The sequence below is a fragment of the Populus nigra genome, chromosome 3, assembly GCF_951802175.1.
Source record: "Populus nigra chromosome 3, ddPopNigr1.1, whole genome shotgun sequence".
NCBI classification, from domain to species: Eukaryota; Viridiplantae; Streptophyta; class Magnoliopsida; order Malpighiales; family Salicaceae; genus Populus; species Populus nigra.
The window spans coordinates 3,340,396-3,361,321 of NC_084854.1; the positions used below are offsets into that span (position 1 = coordinate 3,340,396).

Consider the following 20,926-nt stretch of genomic DNA (forward strand, 5'->3'; position numbering starts at 1 on the left):
CTCTCTCTTGATATAGTCATTTAGCTCTCCAAGAGGTTTATGAAGAAAGACTTCTAAAAGCATATTTTTAAAATTCAACCTAGGGCGAGTTATGAATTAGAAGGATCAATTTTTTAAAAAATTGACCAGGAATGTGTAAAATTGTCAATTTACACAATTTAACACGACCGGTCATTTTCATTTGATATAGTCATATAGCTCTGCAAGATGTTAATGAAGAAAGACTTTCAAAAGCATATTTTTAAAACCAACCGGGTAAGGCCCGTGTAATGAATCAGGAGAGTCAACATATATATTTTTTTTTAAATAATCAAAATGATGATGTTTTGATTTTTTTTGTGTAAAAAAAAAAGCTGGCGAGATCACTCCTTCATGTCTAGGCCTTGGCTTGTCTGGGTTCTAGGTTGATTTGTCGGGTCGGATCATGGTTAAAAGTGAAGGGATCCTAGGCTCATCATCATTTTGACATGTTTCCTATTCATCTATCAACCCATCGCTGTATGAAACCATTAGTAAATGAGATTTTTCTCGCACATCATGAGCTATTTGTTTCCTGAAGCGAAAGTTGTTCTTTCTGATTACACATTACATGAAAGTCATGCAAAGAAGTGAAGGATCGTCTTGTCTTGCAAAGTAGCTTCGCATAAAAACACTCAACCTGCCATACATTGCAACAAGCTGACTTGTTGATCCTGGTCATCCTTCCTGGCGTTGTCGTGTCCAAAGGATGTTGTAGCCTGATCGTTAGAGCTTGCAAACCTAACCTGAAGATTCTGGTCTTGATCTTATTAGAATGGGGTTTGCGGTTTTTATCAAGATGTGATAAAAGCTACCCAGCCCATTCAGCTGATCCTAAATAGAAAATGCTTCTTGCTCATTCGTCCAAGCCACCACTCGTCATGAAACAATTTATGCAGAATGTATTTTTTTCGATGAACAAGTTGTAAACCGTCAAAACTATATCCTACTATTGAAAAAGAAGGAAACAACAGCCTGCTCGTAATTCTTCCCAAGTATTTTGCATGATTAATGATCCAAATTATTCCACTAAAGATCCAATATTTAGTAAGAAATTTGTGATGGGCCTCGATATGGTTTTTATTCTAAAGATTAGTGAGTTTTCATTGTGTTTAGCAGGCCCTCTGCGCGAAGCCAACAAGTAGGGCGTGATCATGGAGAGGTTTCTGGCAGGGCTGAGCTAGGTTTAGTGGACCGGGAAACTTGATTTATTGGGCTAATGAACAAAGTGTATCATTATCAACTCATGGAGCAGTACACCTAACAAACCTCTCAACTAGGTCATGAGTGAGTTAACACACCGAGTTAATTTCAATTCAATTTAAAACTTGTCTTTGAATCAAATTTTAAATAATTTATTTCTCATATAAACTTTTACCAGGATAGCTCAGAGATAGTTAATATGCTAGGGAGACGTTTTTGGTTTTCAGTGAGGTAACAAGAGCCACGGCGTGTGCTCACACCCATGACCAGGCGATTAAAGAGAACCGCCCGGCACAGAATGGGCCCCGCCAGAGGCTAAAATTAAACACACTTGTTGGGAGAACCGAGATTTCCGTCACAATAAAGTGGCGCCGCCGAATATTCTCCTCTAGAATTAAATAGTTTTCCGAAGGACAGGAAAAGAAATTAGGATTTGAAGGTGACAGTACAGTCGCAAATCATTATCAACCAAGGATGGATGGGGTCCAGTCCTTCTCTATTTCCTCGCCGCTTTGTGGGCCCCCACCATTTCCTTGTCGGCCCACGCTCAGGCCGTCCCACTCACCCTCGCTTTTTTCCTCACTCCCCATTAACTTGTGCTTGGCGTGCCTTTTGTTTAAGGGCCAGTAGTCACCTTTGCCTTTGGAATTGGAATTTTGAGGCAAAAAAAAAAGGGATAGAAACTGCCTGGGGGGAGGGGTCATGCTTGCTCTTTTTTATGTACACTCCTGCTAGATTGGATTTTACTACTCCTTCCTTTGCCTTGGATGTGCAAGCCTACCTCTTGGGACATTCGTTCTTGGTATAAAGAATGGAATATTTTTAAATTATTTAAATCCCCAATGATGTGTCAAACAAGCACGTTCTCACATTCATCTATGGTTTCTTGATCATTAGTTCTTAGATTTAACAACTTAATCATACTATTATTCTTAAAATTTGCTGCTACTTTCCATTTATGTTCTCGTTCTTGCACGTCAAGTTCTTGAACATTATGTTACATTGCTGTAAATGTAGAATCTCAATGCAATACAGATTATTTTTAATAGTATTTTTTTATTTTAAAATATATTAAAATAATAATGTTTTAAAAAAATTATTTTTAACATCCCCATGTAAAAACAATCTAAAAATAATAAAAATTTATTAAAAATTAAAAAACAAGTTGAAACCGAAAGTAACATGAACAAGCGACAAAAAAAGTCAATTACCTAAGAGTTCGATAAAAGAACAGAAGCATTCGTTGTCTTTGTGGCGATTATTTCGTTTTAACTCATTTTTTTTTTAAAAAAAAAGTTGGTATAAAGATGTGAAGGTAAAGGCTGGCTTGGTAGTTAGTAGGATTTGTCCCCACAAGAGTTGAAATAGTAAGTGGGTTGATGACGAGTAAGATTTTCATGAAAATAAAATTAATGAATTTATTTTGGGACAGCATATTGGTTATAAAATAAAATATTATCTCCCACCCGGGTAAGAAATTAAAAATTAAAAATTAAAAGAAATATATTACAAATTCCTAGGTAAAAAAAAAAAAAACATGGGAACACACAGACACAAGATTTGTACAATCGCTATTACTTTTTTACCACTATCACTTTTGTTTACCTCTTTTCACAACAAAGAGTAAAAGCGAGGAAAGGGCAGGGGACAGAGCGACGTCGTGTCACAGCAAAGAAGGACTAGAGCTAAAAGAAAGTCCGTCACGTTGACGAAACACGAAGTCTTTTATTACAAGCAAGCGAGACACGCCGAAAGATGGCGACACGCGTTCTGTTTCTAGTGGTCCCCATTTCCACTTCTGGTGGTTTTGTGAAACACACTAGTGGTCCTTTTTTTTTATTTATTTATTACCAACCTCACTTCATCATGACCAAATATTTTGGAGCTACCACATTTGCTCCTATCATTTCCTCGCATTAATTTATATCCCATGCTTGAAGAAGAATTTAGGTTTTTTAAAAATAAAATTAAAAAATAAGAAATAAATTTTGGTGTATTCATTTATGAGTGATGTATTTGGACAAATTAAATCGGCACGTGTATGTTGAAATTATTGGTACGTGTATGTTGAAATTATTGGTACGTAGTTGCTTTGTTAGAATTTTTTGGCTTGTATCTGTAGACTATAATAGTAAGTCAAATATTCCAATGTCAAAATTGCAAATGTAACATAATGTTCTCATATCATGTGATGAGATTCAATGTTCCAAAAATTTACCATGTTTTTCTTTGTTTGAACATAGACAATTGGATTTGAAAAATAAGTATTTTGAAATTTTACGGGTGGTTTTTTTTTTGTTAGAAAACCAGGTTGTGTATACAAGAAGCGTATATAAAAAAATATTTTATGGTGTGAAGAGAATAACCAGTGATATTTTATTATTTACTTATTAAATTTAATAGGTACAAATAATGAAGAGAAATTACATAAAAATATTCTTGTTATTTTCCAAGTCGTAAATTTTATTCTTTTTATTCCCTTCATGTTTGTTTATTTTTTCAAAATAAATCTGGAAAATAACTAACCGAGTACCGTTAATTACTCCCTAAACACAAAAAAAATTCACAGTAATACATGTTGTCCTGTCCACATACTGGTCATTTGATGAGCAGCTGGATTGCATTCACACGGAGACAGCAATTCCAGGAGAAATCCATCAGTTTACAAGGCAGATTTGGTGGAGAAACAAGAAAAATTCAGAGTCTTGCACTCCGTTCTCTAAAGAAGAAAACAGTGCTTACGTTGAATGGATCATCACAAAGAACAATATCAGGCAAGCAATAAACTTCGGAGGAGTGCTAAAATTTGAATTCTTCATCGCAGGAGCATGCATTAAACGAGGTTCAAGAATCATGTGTATGGCAGCAAAAACATTAATTAAAAAGAATGAAAGTCAAATATTGTAATTGCTGCTGAGCGAATCCAAGGCAGTCCTTGAATCACAGTTCAAACGGGTTAATGGCATTTTTTGTTCATTAATCGGTGGTGTGACTCGTTAAGGTTTATATTATTTATCTAGCCCATTTTGTTGTTAAATTATTATAGTTTGGATAAATATTGTTTTCCATTTGTTTTAATTGCCCGAAATTATTAAAAAAAACTATATTTTATTATTCTATAATTGAATTGAAAATAGATTGAATTTTCATTACCGTGAGTGAAAATTCTCAGCTTAAAATATCAAAAGTTGAAATTTTGCTTAAAGGGATTTTTTGTTCAATAATAACTGGTAAATTAATCAAACGGAGAGATAATATTTACTCAAATATTATTATCGATTAAATTGGCAATGCATGCATGCTTTAACACGTCACAACTCTAACAATTTTGGAGGAAAAATTGCCATTAAACCCAGTTTCAAAAAATAAAAAACCAAGAATTTAAATTAATTATACACAAATATATAGGCTCTATTTAATAATTAACTCGATCTCGTGAATACCGTATGTGATTGTAATCTTAGACGCCAGCAGACCATATCTATGTAGTCGTATATGAGCATTTTCTCGGTGTGTGTATGAGTATATTAATTTTTGTTTTGGGATACATTTTAAAATTATATTCTATATATTTTTAAAAATATTAAAAGAATACTTTTATATAATTTTTTTAAAAAAACACTCTACACTACAATACCAAACATACACCTTTTTAACTACAAAATTTAAATATATAGCTTCAAGTGCATGCGATTTAAATTTTAACTTAAGAAATAATGAAAAAGAATCCAAAGAATTATTTTTTGGAGAAAAAGTGAAAAGATCTACAAAATAAAAATCCTATATTAAAAGAAAAACAAAATGATACTCGCAGAAGTGAGGTGGCTGCTGGCGAGGAGCACGTTGTAAAGTTAAAGAGAGAGTCATCACGCGTGCGGGGGCCACACGTGTGGACCACCACAGCATAGATACGGTCTGCTGGCGTCAAGTACAGGCTACAACCAACGTGGACATATGTCATAACTTCATAGGCTAACAGTACAAAAACTATACAGATGAAAGAGACAGCTAAAACCAGTCCCTGCTGATTTATCGGAATTACGTAATAGTCTCCAATCTTTAAAACATTTCAAATTTCTGTCCAGCCTATATTTCACTAGCATAAATCAATAACAATTCACTTGCCAAGCTACGTGCTCCATATAGAAAAATAATTTTATTTTTTCATAATAAATCTTACCACTTGTGTATCAAAAGGAATCCAATTTCTCATCAAATTAAAGTGCAAAAATGAATTGTTGTTGCATGTATAATATATATATGCTAACATATAAAACCGGCTATATATAAGAGTATATCATAAAATAAAATTAAAATTAAAAATTCACTAAGACAAAGACATAAAATGAATTAACAATAAAGGAAGAAAACCTTGGATTTTGAAATTTTAAAATGAAATTATTTCTCTTTTAAAATTATAATTAGGGTTTTTTATACTATCCCAAGATAGAACATGTTTTGCATGCAAATCATACCAATTAAAGTTGGAGTTTTAAATTTATTTTTGGATTTAATGATGTACATGCTTATTTTTAAATTGTCGTTTACGCATCAATTTTTTTTCTTTGAATTAGATCTTGAATAGATGTATTTATAATTTTTTTTCTATATCTTGTTTTATAATCATAACTTGGAGAGGTTGCAGGAGAAACCAACCCTCTTAGAAATCAATTTAAGTATCCATAGCTAAATTTTAATTTATAATATTTTCGATCAAACATTTTAGTTTTCTACTAACGAGCCATGCCACAGGGGATGAATGTGTTACAACCTGGAAAGGTCAGGGAGAGAAATGCAAAATATTGAAGGTTGTAGACTGATTTGTTAGTTTCAATATAGATTAGACACTAATTTTAAATCTATCTCAAATTGAAAATTAAAAAATTTCCAACATAACATATCTTCTCATGAATGGCACATATTTCCATGGTCCTAGCGGGAGTGGCGGGGTATGTTCCCACTTTTACCAGCCCTCGGCCACCGTCACAGCCGTTGACATGTTGTTAATTGAAAATAAATAAATAAATAATTAGACACAAATTAACTTTCTTCGTTTTAGAGATAGACAATTGATGTTGTAGTTTGATGTCCACCCTTATCTTTTAAACTCTGGATTATGACCGGTAAGTATCTAATCAGGCCATTAACAACATTGTTTTAAAATTAGATCTAACCCTACTAGTTGACTGGGGATTCTGGTGGTTTGGAGCTTGACGGAGCTTAATTTCAATAAAAAAAAAATTAAAGATAATTGATGTGATGTAAGTCGATACAAAAATTTAAGGTTAATCGAGTCAGACTTGGTTGATATTTTTTAATTTTTTTTTCAAAACTAGATTATTTTGATTTTTTAAGAAAATTCATTCAATCCATCCAGATCAGTTTGAGTGAATTTATCTAATTAATTCGTGATGCAAAATTTGCCAACGTCGGCGCAAAATAAGAAAAAAATATAGAAGATCATTGGTTTAATGTGATGGTAAACACGCGTATGCCTAGTCTTTTACTTTGAAGGGGAAAGAATTTATTTTAGAGTCCATCTTTGGATGCGGAACATTGAAGGATGAAAAATAACCCCACTACTCTTGGTCTGCCATTGCTAGGTTTTAAACCAATCAATCTGCTTTGTAGATAAAGTTTGATTTTCGTTTTTTTCAAGTTTGCCAAATTTGAGGCTGGTTTTGTAGTGGGATTGGAAGGGACGACCTTGGATTGACTTGCTTGTATCATGGTAAATAGTATTGACTTGTTCAGATTTTAAAAAAGGAACGGCAAAAGAGAGAAAGGTGTTTTCCTTTACCAGGAAGCCAAGATGCGTTATGATTAGCCAGTCCAGTCATGCTAAAGACGGTATTGCCGACTTTTACCTTGTAAAATCCTATCTTCTATGTCCTCGCTCGCTAGGCATGCACTCGATAGATAAACTTGGCTCCACCAATTCTAGCCAAACGTCTGGCTATAGATCAATTTAACTTTACTTGCTATTTACCCTATAAATATTAATAAAGAAGAAAGAAAAATCCCACAACTTCTTGGACACTAAATTAAAATAAGAAATCACCACCCCAACAAGCTCAAAGACAAACCCTTTTAACTCGAATCAACTATTAACTAGGTTATAATACTTTTCTAGATCCCACGATGTACAGTAGGATCTGTTGTCTTGTCTGAAAATTGGATTAACTAGGAGCAAGAAAAACGGTCAACTTAACCAATCATGTTAGGTCATTTAGACCGGAATAGTTTGAAGTGAAATTGCCACCTCGATCGATAATCAATACTATGGACCAGATACACAGAAATGGAGGACTTGAGAGATTGGATTATTCATCAAGTTCTAGTCATGCTGTTATCTTTTGCTGACTGTCTATCCTGCAAGACTTGGAAAAAATCAAAAGTCAAGTATTTAACCCAAAATTCTAACATCTCATGCAGCACTCTTCCACCTTTTAAAGGGTTTTCTTCTTCTCTACAACAAATACTTCTGCACCATGCACTATTGCTATTCTACTTTCAGACGTACGGTTCATGTATACTGCCCTCTTCCTATTTGTATTCTTCGCATCCTTTGAATTCTGAAATTTATTTGCTGGGAAACAATTAGTACATCCAATCAACCTCAATATTGCATTCAACAAATTAATTTCCAAGGATCTCAAATAATACGTAATTAATGAATCGACCAGCCTGAACTAATCTATTAAATAGTCTAGATAAATAGATAGATCGATGGTGGAAGTGTGTTTCCAATATCATTCTGAGAGGAATTTAATCTAAACTAATACATAAATTAATTCAAGAATAGATATACAGTTGAATCACTGTATTGTTCTTCGAAAAATATATATAATGGGGATGTCTCTATAATTGAAATAAATGCGAAAGAAAGTCGAGGCATCTTGGGTGTCATGCGGACATGCTGTTTGGATAAATGTATACAAGAGATCAGAATTGATGATGATGATGAGAGAGGAAAGGTGGTGATGGATGGCACTAGAAATGTCAAGGCAGCATGGAATAACCCTCATTAATCTGTCCACGGAACCTAGCTATCCTCTTTATTCTTCAAGATTTCGAACCCATCTCTCTTGCCATCCCGAAACCCTAAATTTCATTTGTCGAATTAATTCTAGATATTATTTTACTAGTTTCTAAGAAAGAAAATCCCTGTGTGGTGAAATTATAATTAGGTTTATATGAGGTGATTTAACGTGAATTAATGATATCTCATTAATTTACAATTGGGAGGGTAGCATGGCCCAGCAAATTCATTATTCATGCTCTTGTCAAGAGAATTATGTGTGCATGTACTTCCTAATCAGTTTGGAAAAATAGTTTTTTATTTTGTTTTATTCATGGGTTAAGAAAGATAATATTTTTTTTTAACGATAATTATCGCTGAAGAAATCTCTTATTATGTATCTATATATCTAATAAATTTGTTTATTAAACATAAAAATAGTATCTTGCTTGTCTTAAAGAAAAAAAAGAGGTATATATCAACTTTGTAAGAAGTCAGATCCAATGGCAGAGCCAGGATCGATGTTAAATTTGTGCAAGATACCTGTGGCTGTGGGTATGTATTTTAAAGTTTATTGGTGCAATAATAATAATAATAATAATAATAATAATTTACTAGACTGTCCATTAATTAAAGCAATAAAAATGTTTTAAGAATTAATTAATATATTCACTATTATTATTAAATGGTAATTTTCTAATGACTGAAAGAAGTTCTTTTTTTTACCTAGAAGTGAATGTGGATGAAATTCTCTTTAAATTTTATTATCATTTTATAGTTTTTAATTTAGCAAATTCTATTCATTAACATGAAAAATGATTATTTTTTTTAGATATAGGTAAACCCACATGATAGATCACATGTTGAATCACTTATTATCAAAAAAAAAAAAAATTATTTTAAAACCTCTTATTTTCAATTATTGTGAAGGTGACATTTTATAATTGTTTAAGAATATATTCAAATTTTGTACTACCTAAAAACCAAAAGAGGGAGTTTTACCATACAATAATGATTTGATTTTTTCTTTTTCTTTTTTGATTTGTTTTTTTAATTAATTTTTTTATTTCATCCTTTAATATTAGATTTATTTTTTATTGAGTTATCATATTTTCATGATACGAATCGTGAGTTTGGCAAGCGGGTTAACCCAGTTGACTTATGTTTTTTTAATAATTAACTTTTTTTAAAATCTTATTTTTTAATATTGAGTTGATTAATAATTAAACTTCATGATTTATTTTGTTTACTTTCTATTATGTTATTTCAGCCTCGTGATCAGCGAATAATGCTTAATGGGTTGACTTGAGTTGACTTGAGTTTTTTATGTTCTTTTTTTAATTGAATTTTGTTTCAATTTCATCATTTAATACTAGGTCGATTGAAAATTCAGTTTCATAATCTATTTTGAATTATTTTCTATAGGGATATCTTGGTCTCACGATTAATATCGTAGGTTTTGGTATATCTAACCCTGGTTAAATCAGGTCATTTTTTATTTTTTTTCTAAGAGATTATCTCAGTCTCATGACTCGGGTTACGAGTCATTCAACATTGAATTTGATTTTTATTGGGTTATCCCCATCTCATGATTTAGGTCGTGAATTTGGCTAGTTAATCTAATTGACTCAGTTTTCTTTTCATTTTCTTTTATATTTGAATTTTTTTCTCTCAATTTCATCATTCAATATTGTGTTTGATTTGGAATTAGATTTCATGATTTTTTTTGATTTTTTTATTAAGTTATCTCAGTCTCATAACCAAAGAATAGTGCTTAGAATTGACTTGACTTATTTTTTTGTTATTTTTTTATTAAAATATTTACAAATTTCATCATTTAAAATTGGGTCCGACAAGGATGATTGAGAATTGAGTTTCATAATTTATTTTGATTTACTCTCTATAGAGTTATTTTAGTCTCATGATTAAAGTTGTGGATTTGACAGATTAACTTAGATTAAATCAAATCATTTTTTCATTATTTTTTTCTATGAGGTTATCTCGGTATGATAACCCAGGTCATAAGTTTGATGAATTGACTAAAGTAATTTTTTATATTATTTTTTTAAATTTATTTTACTTTTAATTTCTTCCTTTAACATTGGGTTAATTGAGAATTAAAATTCATAATTTATTTCAATTTGCTTTCCATGGGGATTGAACATTGTGTTAATTAAGAATTAAACTTTATAATTTTTTTTAATTTGCTTTCTATAGAGTAATTATAATCTCATAACTCGAGTTGTGGATTTGACAATATTAAAAAGATGTTATCTTAATATTAAAAAGATGTTATCTTAATATTAATGTTAACCTGAATTGACTCGAGTCAATCCAATATGATGTTATTTTAATATTAAAAAGATGTTATCTTGAATTTTTTTAGTTAAACTATGTTTTTACGGGTTGTAAGGATTGTTTATAGATCCACAAAGTCAACCGGATTATATTGGGTTAATCCTCGCATGAGTAGAATTCCTTTTTCCACTAGAAAAAAAAACATTAGCAAGATCTCAATATTGCCTTTACGTTCAGGAAAAATCTAATCCGACCCGCAGCACAACGCGCGTTAATAATCTAGTAAAAACATTAACAATATCTAAAATCAACATGTATTTTTTTTGGTCAAATCCCAAGTTTCAATTACTTCTCCATTATACTGACTAGTTAAAAGTAATAAATTACATTTCCAACAAAAAAGTAGCTAGCTCGTTAGTTTAAAGAAAATCATATTCCTAATCATATAATAATGCAATGTTTACTTCACTCATTATTCAAAAACTCCCCCCCCCCCCCCCACTCTAATACATGTAAAAATTAAATGTTCAGAATTAAAATACAGTAATATATAATAAAAGGACTAACACGCTCCTGAGAAAATTATATTTCTAATTACATCTTTTTGTTAATTACCCATATAAATACAGGAAGAATCACCACCGGACTACCATGCATCCATTGTCATTGCCAACAACACTACCTTGTAACTAGCCATTTAATCTCTTACATTTATATTAAGAAATGATGTGATTGGAAGACAATGAATAGAAGATGAATTTGAAGGTGAATATAAATTTGAAGATGTTAGGAAAATCCACAAAAACCCACATGTTTCTAAATTTGAAGATGAATAGATATTGTCTTTTAATTTAATTTATCAGAACTGAATTGATACAAATAATAAACAATTAATGGTTGGTTTTATCATTATACAAATTTATCATCCATTTCTATATATATATATATATATATATATTTAAGTGATTATAGAAATTTCTTCTTAAGATTGGATCAAGTTCCTAAAAAGAAAAGTAAGGAGTGAAAATTAAAAGACAGAAACAAAGCTATTACAGCAGACAAAAGAGGAGGCATTTTCATCCACCAAGATGATCAAGTACTCTGTAAACCACACGCGCTACTAGCAAGCGTATAGATTCCTTTCCCACGCCTCCAAGGCTCCACCTCCACCTCCACCTCCACCTCCACCTCCACCTCCGGAGAGAGAGAGGGAGGGAGGAGGTGAGTCGGCATCTGGGGGGGTTAAAGTGGAAAGAGAGTGGAAAACAAAAGCAAAGCAAAGCAGCACCAAAAGCAACAGCGAACGAGCTGCTGCACCAAACACCAAAACCATGAACAGCAATAGAATCAGCGAGAGGGAGGGAGGGATAAAATTGATATGATGTGACATGATGACAGGATATGCTAATACATGTATGTGAAAACAAAACCAAAAACCAAAAAACATGCTCTGATATTCTGTCTGGTATTTAGGGTTTTTTTTTTTTTCTTCTTTCTTTTTCTTTTTACCTTTATCGCTCTTCACCCCCACCCTCTCTTCCTCAATCCCAATATTCCTCGCTCCATTCCCTCTCCCTTTTCACTTTTACTAAAACATTACAAAAAAACAAAACACTTCTCTCTTTTAACTCTCCGTCTTCTCATCTTCTAGACCTTTCACTCAGCACTCTAAAACACTTTCTTTCTTCACTATACACATCAAGAAAGAAAAACGAGAGAGAGGAAGGAGAGTAAGAGACTTGTTCATTTTCAAGGAGAGAGATAAATCCTTCTTATTACATACTTAACGCTCTGCTTTCAAGAACTCAAAGCTGTCTTGTTCTTGTTCCTGTTCCTGTTCCTGTTCGTTTTGAAACATGAACCTTAAGCTCCTCCTAGTTTTCGGCCTTTAAGCCAACATCTCTAATCCGATCTGCATCAGGGTTTCGACAAACGGTAATTCTTTCGTTCAGTAACCACCACATGTATGTATCTATGAGAGGAAGCTTGGGGAATATTTCTTTTCTTACCATTTTCTTTCTTGATTTCTTGAATTAGTGAATTTATCTATCTATTTATATATTTTTGTAGAAGGGATGATGGCTGTAAGCTCGACGTGTAAGGATGGGAGTACTAAGATAACAATGGACAATGGAAAGTACGTAAGGTACACACCAGAACAAGTGGAAGCACTAGAAAGGCTTTACCATGAATGTCCTAAGCCAAGCTCTATGCGTCGCCAACAGTTGATTAGGGAATGCCCTATTCTATCTCACATCGAGCCTAAACAAATCAAAGTTTGGTTCCAAAATCGAAGGTATTTAAGACACAAACCTTTCAGTCACGGATGATATAATTCTACTTTTTTTTTTTTTTAAGAAAGGACACCAAAGTTTAGATCTTTAAAGCTCAAGATTTAGCTTATTTTTTGGTTTGCAATTCTATAAAACTTGTTTTTTTTGTGGGTTAGTTTGAAGAATTTTGGAAGTTTTTGGCTTGAGTGATTGTGTGACTGTGTTTGTTGTGTTTAATTTGTACAGATGTAGAGAGAAGCAGAGAAAAGAGGCATCGCGGCTTCAAGCTGTGAATAGGAAATTAACAGCAATGAATAAGCTGTTAATGGAGGAGAATGATAGGCTGCAAAAGCAGGTGTCACAGCTGGTATATGAGAATAGTTACTTCCGCCAACAGACACAAAATGTAAAGATCTCTTCTTTTTCATATTTTGACTTGCTTATATTATGAGGGAAATTTGGATAAAAATGAAATTCATAACCAATATGATTCTTGTCAGGCTACGGAATTGCTTGTTCATGTTAAATTTATTGCTGTTAGGCCAACAATTATTTTACAATTTCTTTTCATTCCCTTAAATTTTGATTGTTGGCCAATTAAAGTAGATTACATTGAGTGCTTGAGGTAATTAGTTGTATGCTAATTTTTTCACAAGAAAAAAATTTCGTGTTGATTTTTTTTGGGTGGTTTTTGAGTTAATTTGTTGTTTTGCAGGCTACAAACCTTGCCACCACAGACACAAGTTGTGAATCAGTGGTGACCAGTGGTCAGCACCATTTGACTCCTCAGCATCCACCAAGGGATGCCAGCCCTGCAGGGTTAGTGGAATATTTGCAGTTTGTTCATGTTGGGTTGTTTTCTGCCCTCGTTTTCTACAGTTCCTTTGTTGTATTCTACTATATGGCTTAAGAGGTTGTGTTTGTATGTTTTCTAGACTTTTGTCCATTGCAGAGGAGACTTTAGCACAGTTTCTTTCGAAGGCCACTGGAACTGCTGTGGAGTGGGTCCAAATGCCTGGGATGAAGGTTACTACTCACTTCGACATCATTATTTACTTTGTTAATCCTATCCTTTGAACTTTGTCGTTATTTGGATAAATTAATAGTGCTATAATCTTGCTAAACTTCTAAGCAACATCTCAATCACATCGATCTCACAAATACCTGGGGCACCGCTATCCAATTTTTTTACATGCCAGCATGTCCCCCCTTTTCCCGTTAACATGCTTCTCTTCTCTCGAAGAAAGTAAGAGACTGTTGTTTGCTTTATTGTATTCTCATTTATAATCTAAGTTAGGAAATCAATGAGTTTTCGAAGCAATCTGACAAGTGGTTGCATAAAATATTTCACGCCTTCCTGTTAAAATAATAATTACATTTATAGTACGTTGATAAGGTAAATTGATAAAGCAACAAGGCAGGAATCAACTTTCCTTTCTTTTGAAGCATTATCAAGACAGTATGAGTTTGTCTCTTGGCTCATGAGATTCTTCTCCATCTTGATATTTCTAGTCCCATGCTATCCTGTTGCTTAGTTCTGAAAAAAGCAGAACTTTTCCATAACATTTACTTTTAATGTGCTAGTACATATGCACTGATAATTTCTTCTTCTTTTCTTTTTTTTTCTTTGTATCTGAACAGCCTGGTCCGGATTCCATTGGAATCGTTGCTATTTCTCATGGATGCACTGGTGTGGCAGCACGTGCATGTGGCCTTGTGGGTCTAGAACCTACGAGAGTATGTCCTTCCTCTGCTTGGTGTAAAAAGCACACAATTCTTGGTTGTGATTTGGTGAAGAGTTGATTAGTTCTGTCTTGTGCAGGTTGCTGAAATCCTTAAAGATCGGCCATCATGGTTTCGTGATTGCCGAGCTGTGGATGTTGTCAATGCATTGTCCACCGGAAGCGGTGGAACTATTGAATTGCTTTATATGCAGGTAAGAAATCATTGTTTCACTCCAGTTATTTCTGGCTTATTACTTTTATTGTATCTTCTCAATTATGAGCTTTGTTTTGGTTCAGCTCTATGCGCCTACAACTTTGGCACCAGCTCGTGACTTCTGGTTACTGCGCTACACATCTGTTTTGGAGGATGGTAGTCTTGTGGTATGTGGCACTGTGTAAATTTTTTCTTAATCAAGTCTCTCTCTCTCTCTCTCTCTCTCAAATATGGTGCAAATTTTGATTGTCCTGCTTTTAGGTCTGTGAGAGATCTCTTAACAACACCCAAAATGGTCCAAGCATGCCACCTACACAGCATTTTGTGAGAGCAGAAATGCTGCCTAGCGGGTATCTTATTAGACCTTGTGAAGGAGGTGGATCAATTATTCATGTAGTTGATCATATGGATTTAGAGGTATGTAAATCTTGTCACTGTATTATTTATGAGTGTATTCGTTCCCTTGCTGTTCGAATTAAACCATTTCTTTCATGCAGCCTTGGAGTGTACCTGAAGTGTTGCGCCCGCTTTACGAGTCATCAACGTTGCTTGCTCAGAAGACAACAATGGCGGTAAGACTGTTTTGTATTCAGGATCTTGTCAGTTATGTTCTTATATTGCACTTCTCAATGAGAAACATATTTTGCTATGATTCTAGCTTGATGGTTTCTATGCACAGACGAATAGTGTAATTTTGATGGATATCAGCTGTACCTTTAGCCAAGTATTAATGAATAAGATTGAGGAAGGAATGGAAGGGAGACTATAAATGTCTCGAGCTCTGATATAACCATGGCATTTTATGCAGGCTTTACGCCATTTGAGGCAGGTCTCTCAAGAAGTTTCTCAGCCAAACGTCACTGGTTGGGGAAGAAGACCTGCAGCTTTGCGTGCATTAAGTCAGAGACTGAGCAAGTATGTAGCTCTTATTCTTTGGACAAAGCTTCTCATTAGCGCCATTGATACACGAGGTATCTAACATATCCTATTTTACAGGGGCTTCAATGAAGCTGTTAATGGATTTGCTGATGAGGGATGGTCTATGTTGGAAAGTGATGGCATTGATGATGTAACAGTTCTTGTAAACTCATCTCCTGCCAAAATGATGGGTGTAAATTTTTCTTATGCCAATGGATTTCCATCTATGAGTAATGCAGTGCTTTGTGCGAAAGCATCCATGTTATTACAGGTAAGTGTTGTACTTGTGGTCGATGTTATACTATATACATATTAGACTGCTAGATGTATAAAGCATCAGTATGTAATTCCAAGGAGTTGCTACTTTGTGAGCTAAAACTTCCTTTATGGTCCTTAATTTTATTACTTCATATCTGAGAGTTCTTAGAAGAAAATTACTAGCAATTCAAGGAAGTGATTTTCTTCCATTTTCGTGTAGAATGTACCTCCAGCAATACTTCTCAGATTCTTGCGTGAACATCGATCAGAATGGGCAGACAGTGGTATTGATGCTTATGCAGCTGCTGCTGTTAAAGCTGGTCCTTGTAGCTTGCCAATATCTCGAGCTGGAAATTTTGGGGGTCAAGTTATCCTCCCCTTGGCTCACACAATTGAGCATGAAGAGGCAAGTACTTCATTGTTGGATTACTAGGTTTCAATTTTCTCTTGTTTGGCTTCCATCCTCTGACAAAAATCGTTGCAATTTGCTGTCTCTTAATGCCACGGCATAATTGAAGAATACTGTTTTTCCATTGCAGTTCATGGAGGTCATTAAGCTTGAAAATATGGGATATCGGGAGGACATGCTCATGCCCGGTGATGTTTTCCTGCTACAAGTAAGTGTCACTTCCATGTTGATTAATTACCTTCATCTTGGACCACAGATATTTCACTTTGTTTTTATTTAACTAATATTACTTTTCTTGAGTACTATCTTTGTCAACTTGTTTCTGCGTCCACTATTGGAATAGTTCAGTTACCATTTGTTTATATCCAACAATTAGCACTTAAATTCCTTTTTGATTCTAATGTTCCTGGTTACTCTATTTCTTCAGCTCTGTAGTGGAGTAGACGAGAATGCTGTTGGCACCTGTGCTGAACTCATCTTTGCCCCAATTGATGCCTCTTTTTCTGATGATGCTCCTATTATTCCTTCTGGTTTCCGTATCATTCCTCTTGATTCTGGGATGGTGAGTATTCATATAATACTAGTGAAAATGATGTCATGCTTTCTGTTAGGTTATGAGAATTCTTGTTAATATATTAAAAAATGTTGCTTGATGTTAGCTCCTACTTACTTTTTTCCCATTAATGTGATGCAGGATGCCTCCAGTCCAAACCGCACACTTGACCTTGCATCTGCTCTTGAGGTTGGGCCTGCTGGAAATAGAGCATCAGGTGATCTTTCAGGCCGTAGTGGGTGCACAAAGTCAGTGATGACAATAGCATTCCAATTTGCATTTGAGATGCACCTTCAAGAAAATGTGGCATCCATGGCTCGGCAGTATGTTCGTAGTATTATAGCTTCTGTTCAGCGGGTAGCATTAGCACTCTCTCCTTCTCATTTTGGTTCTCATGCTGGTTTTCGGCCACCACCTGGTACTCCTGAAGCGCACACACTAGCTCGTTGGATCTGTGAAAGCTACAGGTGTGACTCTTTAATCTTTTTATCATGGATCCATGTCTACTTGTCCTAAAAACTTAGATACATTTACTTGATCTGTTTTCATTTCTAATGATTTAGCCTAAAACTATCTGATCTTCTTTGCAGGTGCTATCTAGGTGTGGAACTGCTCAAAAATGAAGGAAGTGAATCTATTCTTAAAACACTCTGGCATCACTCAGATGCACTTATGTGCTGCTCTTTGAAGGTATTTTATTACCATATATGAATTTTAATTATCTGCATCACAGTCTATTTGAAGATACTCTCTAATCGTTGGACACTGATATTTCATTGATGTTGCATGATGCATCATAATCTGACAAGAGAATGGCATTGAAACAATATGCATAGTTCTACCCATAAACCCTCCTTTATTGTCTTAAAAATGAAGAGATGCTTTACTGCCCCTTTCTGTGAACTAACTTCTAAAATTTTCACTTCTCATCAGCCTATTGCATATGTGTTTGGGTGCAGATTTGAACTTTAGTGTTTCCATCTGAATCAATAATTGATGTATTTGCTAACCAAGGAACTTTTTTCTTCTTCCTTTCTGCATTACTGAACATAGATGTGCGTTATTTTAAATATGGTAACTTATTTATCGCTCTATTATGCAGACTCTGCCGGTTTTTACATTTGCAAATCAAGCAGGACTTGACATGCTTGAGACAACTTTGGTTGCACTTCAAGACATCACTTTGGAAAAGATATTTGATGATAATGGAAGGAAAACATTGTACTCAGAGTTCCCACAAATAATGCAGCAGGTATGATAACTATTAGAATGCACATATGGAAAGTTTTTATGAAAAAATAACATAAAATGATAAAGGATCGTCTAAACAGGAACTGGGGCTACAAAAAGCCTCTATCTTAGGTGCCTAGCATTTCCTTAGCTTCAAATCTTCTTCATAAGTTCTCAGAATCTCAATGTCAATGGCACCAGTAAGAATATTTGATGGACCTGTGTGATGAGTAACTTGTGTGACCAAATGTAAATGTCAGGGAAACAATTGAAAACCATTTTCCTCAACCTTTATGAACTTATGCAAATGATGATATTAAAGAACTAATACATTTACCCTTGAAAATGTAACACTGCCTTTAAAGCAAAGTATGAAAGTGAATTGTCTTTTTGGAGCAGCACATATGGTCATAATTCCATGTATCACATGGTAAAGTTTTGGCTGATTTAACATGCACATTCACTTTGATCCCTTGACTCTTGATGGGCTTACCTTAGCCTTGCACAAACTAAAAATGTCGAATTTAACCAAATCCTCCCACTGGCTGCCATTGAAAGGCGCTTTTAATTTAGAGTTCATCTTATGTGCTCTCAAAGTTGGTAATACAACCTCTCAGCTAATACTCGTGTTCTTGCCAGGTTGATTAGCTAAAAGAAAAGTAACCGTTAGCTTTCCTTCATTTTATCAAAGTAATGGTGGTTAATTTACTGCAAATTATTGTTGGCAGGGTTTTATGTGCCTTCAAGGTGGTATCTGCCTGTCAAGTATGGGAAGGCCCGTCTCCTATGAAAGAGCTGTGGCATGGAAGGTATTGAATGAAGAAGAGAGCGCTCACTGCATTTGCTTCATGTTCATTAACTGGTCTTTTGTGTGACACTTTGGCCAGAACATAACTCCAGAAACAAAACAAATTAGACCACTCCTTACACTGTCTTTCTAAAATTGGTTCAGATGCTTTGCGGTGCCTTGATACTGTAATGATCACGATGCAACAATGGCATTTGGGGCCCCGTTTTTAGCTGCCCTTATCTTTGTATGGCCCCATTTTTCTGTTGCAATTCTCTTTGTACTCTGCTTTATACTTTATTTATGAATGTCTAAGCTTATCTCTCCCTCCAAACATGGCATCCTGTCTGCACTTCTTAATGTTAAAGAAAGTCACATCACTGCTTAAATGCTCATATGCCTAAAAATCTTTGGGAGCGTCTTTCTATGAGAAACTGCTTGATTCAAATGTGGACTGCCATTACAGAATTTCCTTTTTCTTTAACCTCCTTTTGCTCCTTGTTAAGCCTTGTTTCATTTCTCTCGTCTGCTTGGACATGGTTGCTATCAGCTCCGTTGGGTGCTCCTCATTTTTCTCTTTAGCCACCAATCTTGATTGAATCTTTTGCTTTTCTTTTCTCACGCGCCCCACCTCAAATCCTTTACCTGTTAGAAGTTGGGACCCAATATGTCATTAGTGATAATGATGCCAGTAAAATAGTCTCACTAGATGGTGTCTTGTTCTTTATGTCCTTGTCTGGTTGAAGATCAATATAAAATGTGAAGGGACCAAGAGTCCTGTCAATCTGCAAGCCTATTTTCCTAACCATGAGCATTCACTACTCAGATAGATAGCCTATCTACTCGCCCAATTCTAATATTAATAGAAGTTGATCAGGTACCGCTTCTGAAACTGCTTAACCCTTTGGCGAGTGGCTTGCTTCCCATGATATCATTCAAGTTCAGGTCCTATGAAAGGCTGCGAGAAGAATTTTCTCATGGACACACAATCTCTACTGTAGACCACCTGTTTAAGACTTCATTAAGAAAGGACTTGATTTTAATACACGAAGGATCTTTTGCTACAAGCATTGTTTCCAGCAAGCAACACATGAAAAGTGCTATGTTTCAAAAGTAATCACAACAGTAGAGAAGCCTTGACATAGAGGTCAATGTTGTCCCTTCCCTGTGCCTATGTATAAAGCTCCGTGCTACCAATTATGAGCCTTGAACTTGGTCACATGAACCCTGGAATTGATTTTGAGAGGCTGAAAAGAAATAGAGAGAGAGAGGGATTGAAATTACAGCAAGAAACATGATTATATTTCACATGCAGATAGACAAACCCTCATGATAAAGACCAATATTCTCACATATGCCAACAACACTCTCACTAGAATAAAAGACAAAAGTGCTTGCTTTGAAGCATAGATATGTCATTTCAATATCAATTTCTTATATAATAAAGTTATCGAAGAAGATAATATACCGTAAGCGACAAGTATTTTCAATCAAGCATTAATCAAGAGCATATAAATAACGCTTAATAACATGTGCAATAAGTTAAATAATTAGGTACCAAGTCCTCTCCCAACATATTAAATGGATCCTTCCTTCTATCCAAATTGACCTTTTATTTTTTCTTTTAGGTGGGAGGCTCACCTTGTAGTGCATTTGGCGGACAGCAAGAGTCATGCACCCAATCCATATTTTAGACTCTTGGAACACAATTGATGGCATGGAATTTCAAGGGGTTTTGCTAGAATATCCCCCTCCATTAATAAGATCATCGAATGTTCGACATCTTTTCAAATCTCTGGACTTGTATGTTAAATCAGTTTTTTTTTCATGGTCTAGCCATAATTTCCATGTTAGTTTTTTTCTTGACCTAATACTTGAAAAAAATAATATTTTTTTCTTGATTTTTCGGATTTAAATTTTCCTAGATGTATTTGACTAATATTAGAGATGCATTCTTAAGATTATCCAAGGAGGAAAACTAGTCTCAATTCACATATAAATTAATTAGCTCAATAATATC

At 34.4% G+C, this 20,926-nt stretch overlaps 1 protein-coding gene across 2 annotated transcripts; it reads left to right on the plus strand.

The window, feature by feature from the left end:
* The first annotated feature begins 12,107 nt into the window (after positions 1-12,107).
* LOC133689803 (homeobox-leucine zipper protein ATHB-8) lies at positions 12,108-19,240 on the plus strand. Of its 2 annotated transcripts, none has more exons than XM_062109855.1 (19): positions 12,108-12,504; positions 12,611-12,836; positions 13,060-13,219; positions 13,529-13,632; positions 13,749-13,839; positions 14,455-14,550; positions 14,636-14,749; positions 14,835-14,918; positions 15,013-15,168; positions 15,249-15,323; positions 15,560-15,666; positions 15,748-15,940; positions 16,148-16,333; positions 16,467-16,544; positions 16,764-16,898; positions 17,031-17,356; positions 17,480-17,579; positions 17,992-18,141; positions 18,848-19,240. In XM_062109855.1, the coding sequence occupies exons 2-19, from the start codon at positions 12,616-12,618 to the stop codon at positions 18,992-18,994; spliced, it is 2,523 nt and encodes an 840-aa protein (XP_061965839.1). In that variant the 5' UTR covers positions 12,108-12,504; positions 12,611-12,615; the 3' UTR covers positions 18,995-19,240. The 2 variants fall into 2 exon arrangements, with proteins under 2 accessions (XP_061965839.1, XP_061965838.1); XM_062109854.1 differs by having other exon boundaries at positions 12,108-12,475.
* Positions 19,241-20,926: the final 1,686 nt, after the last annotated feature.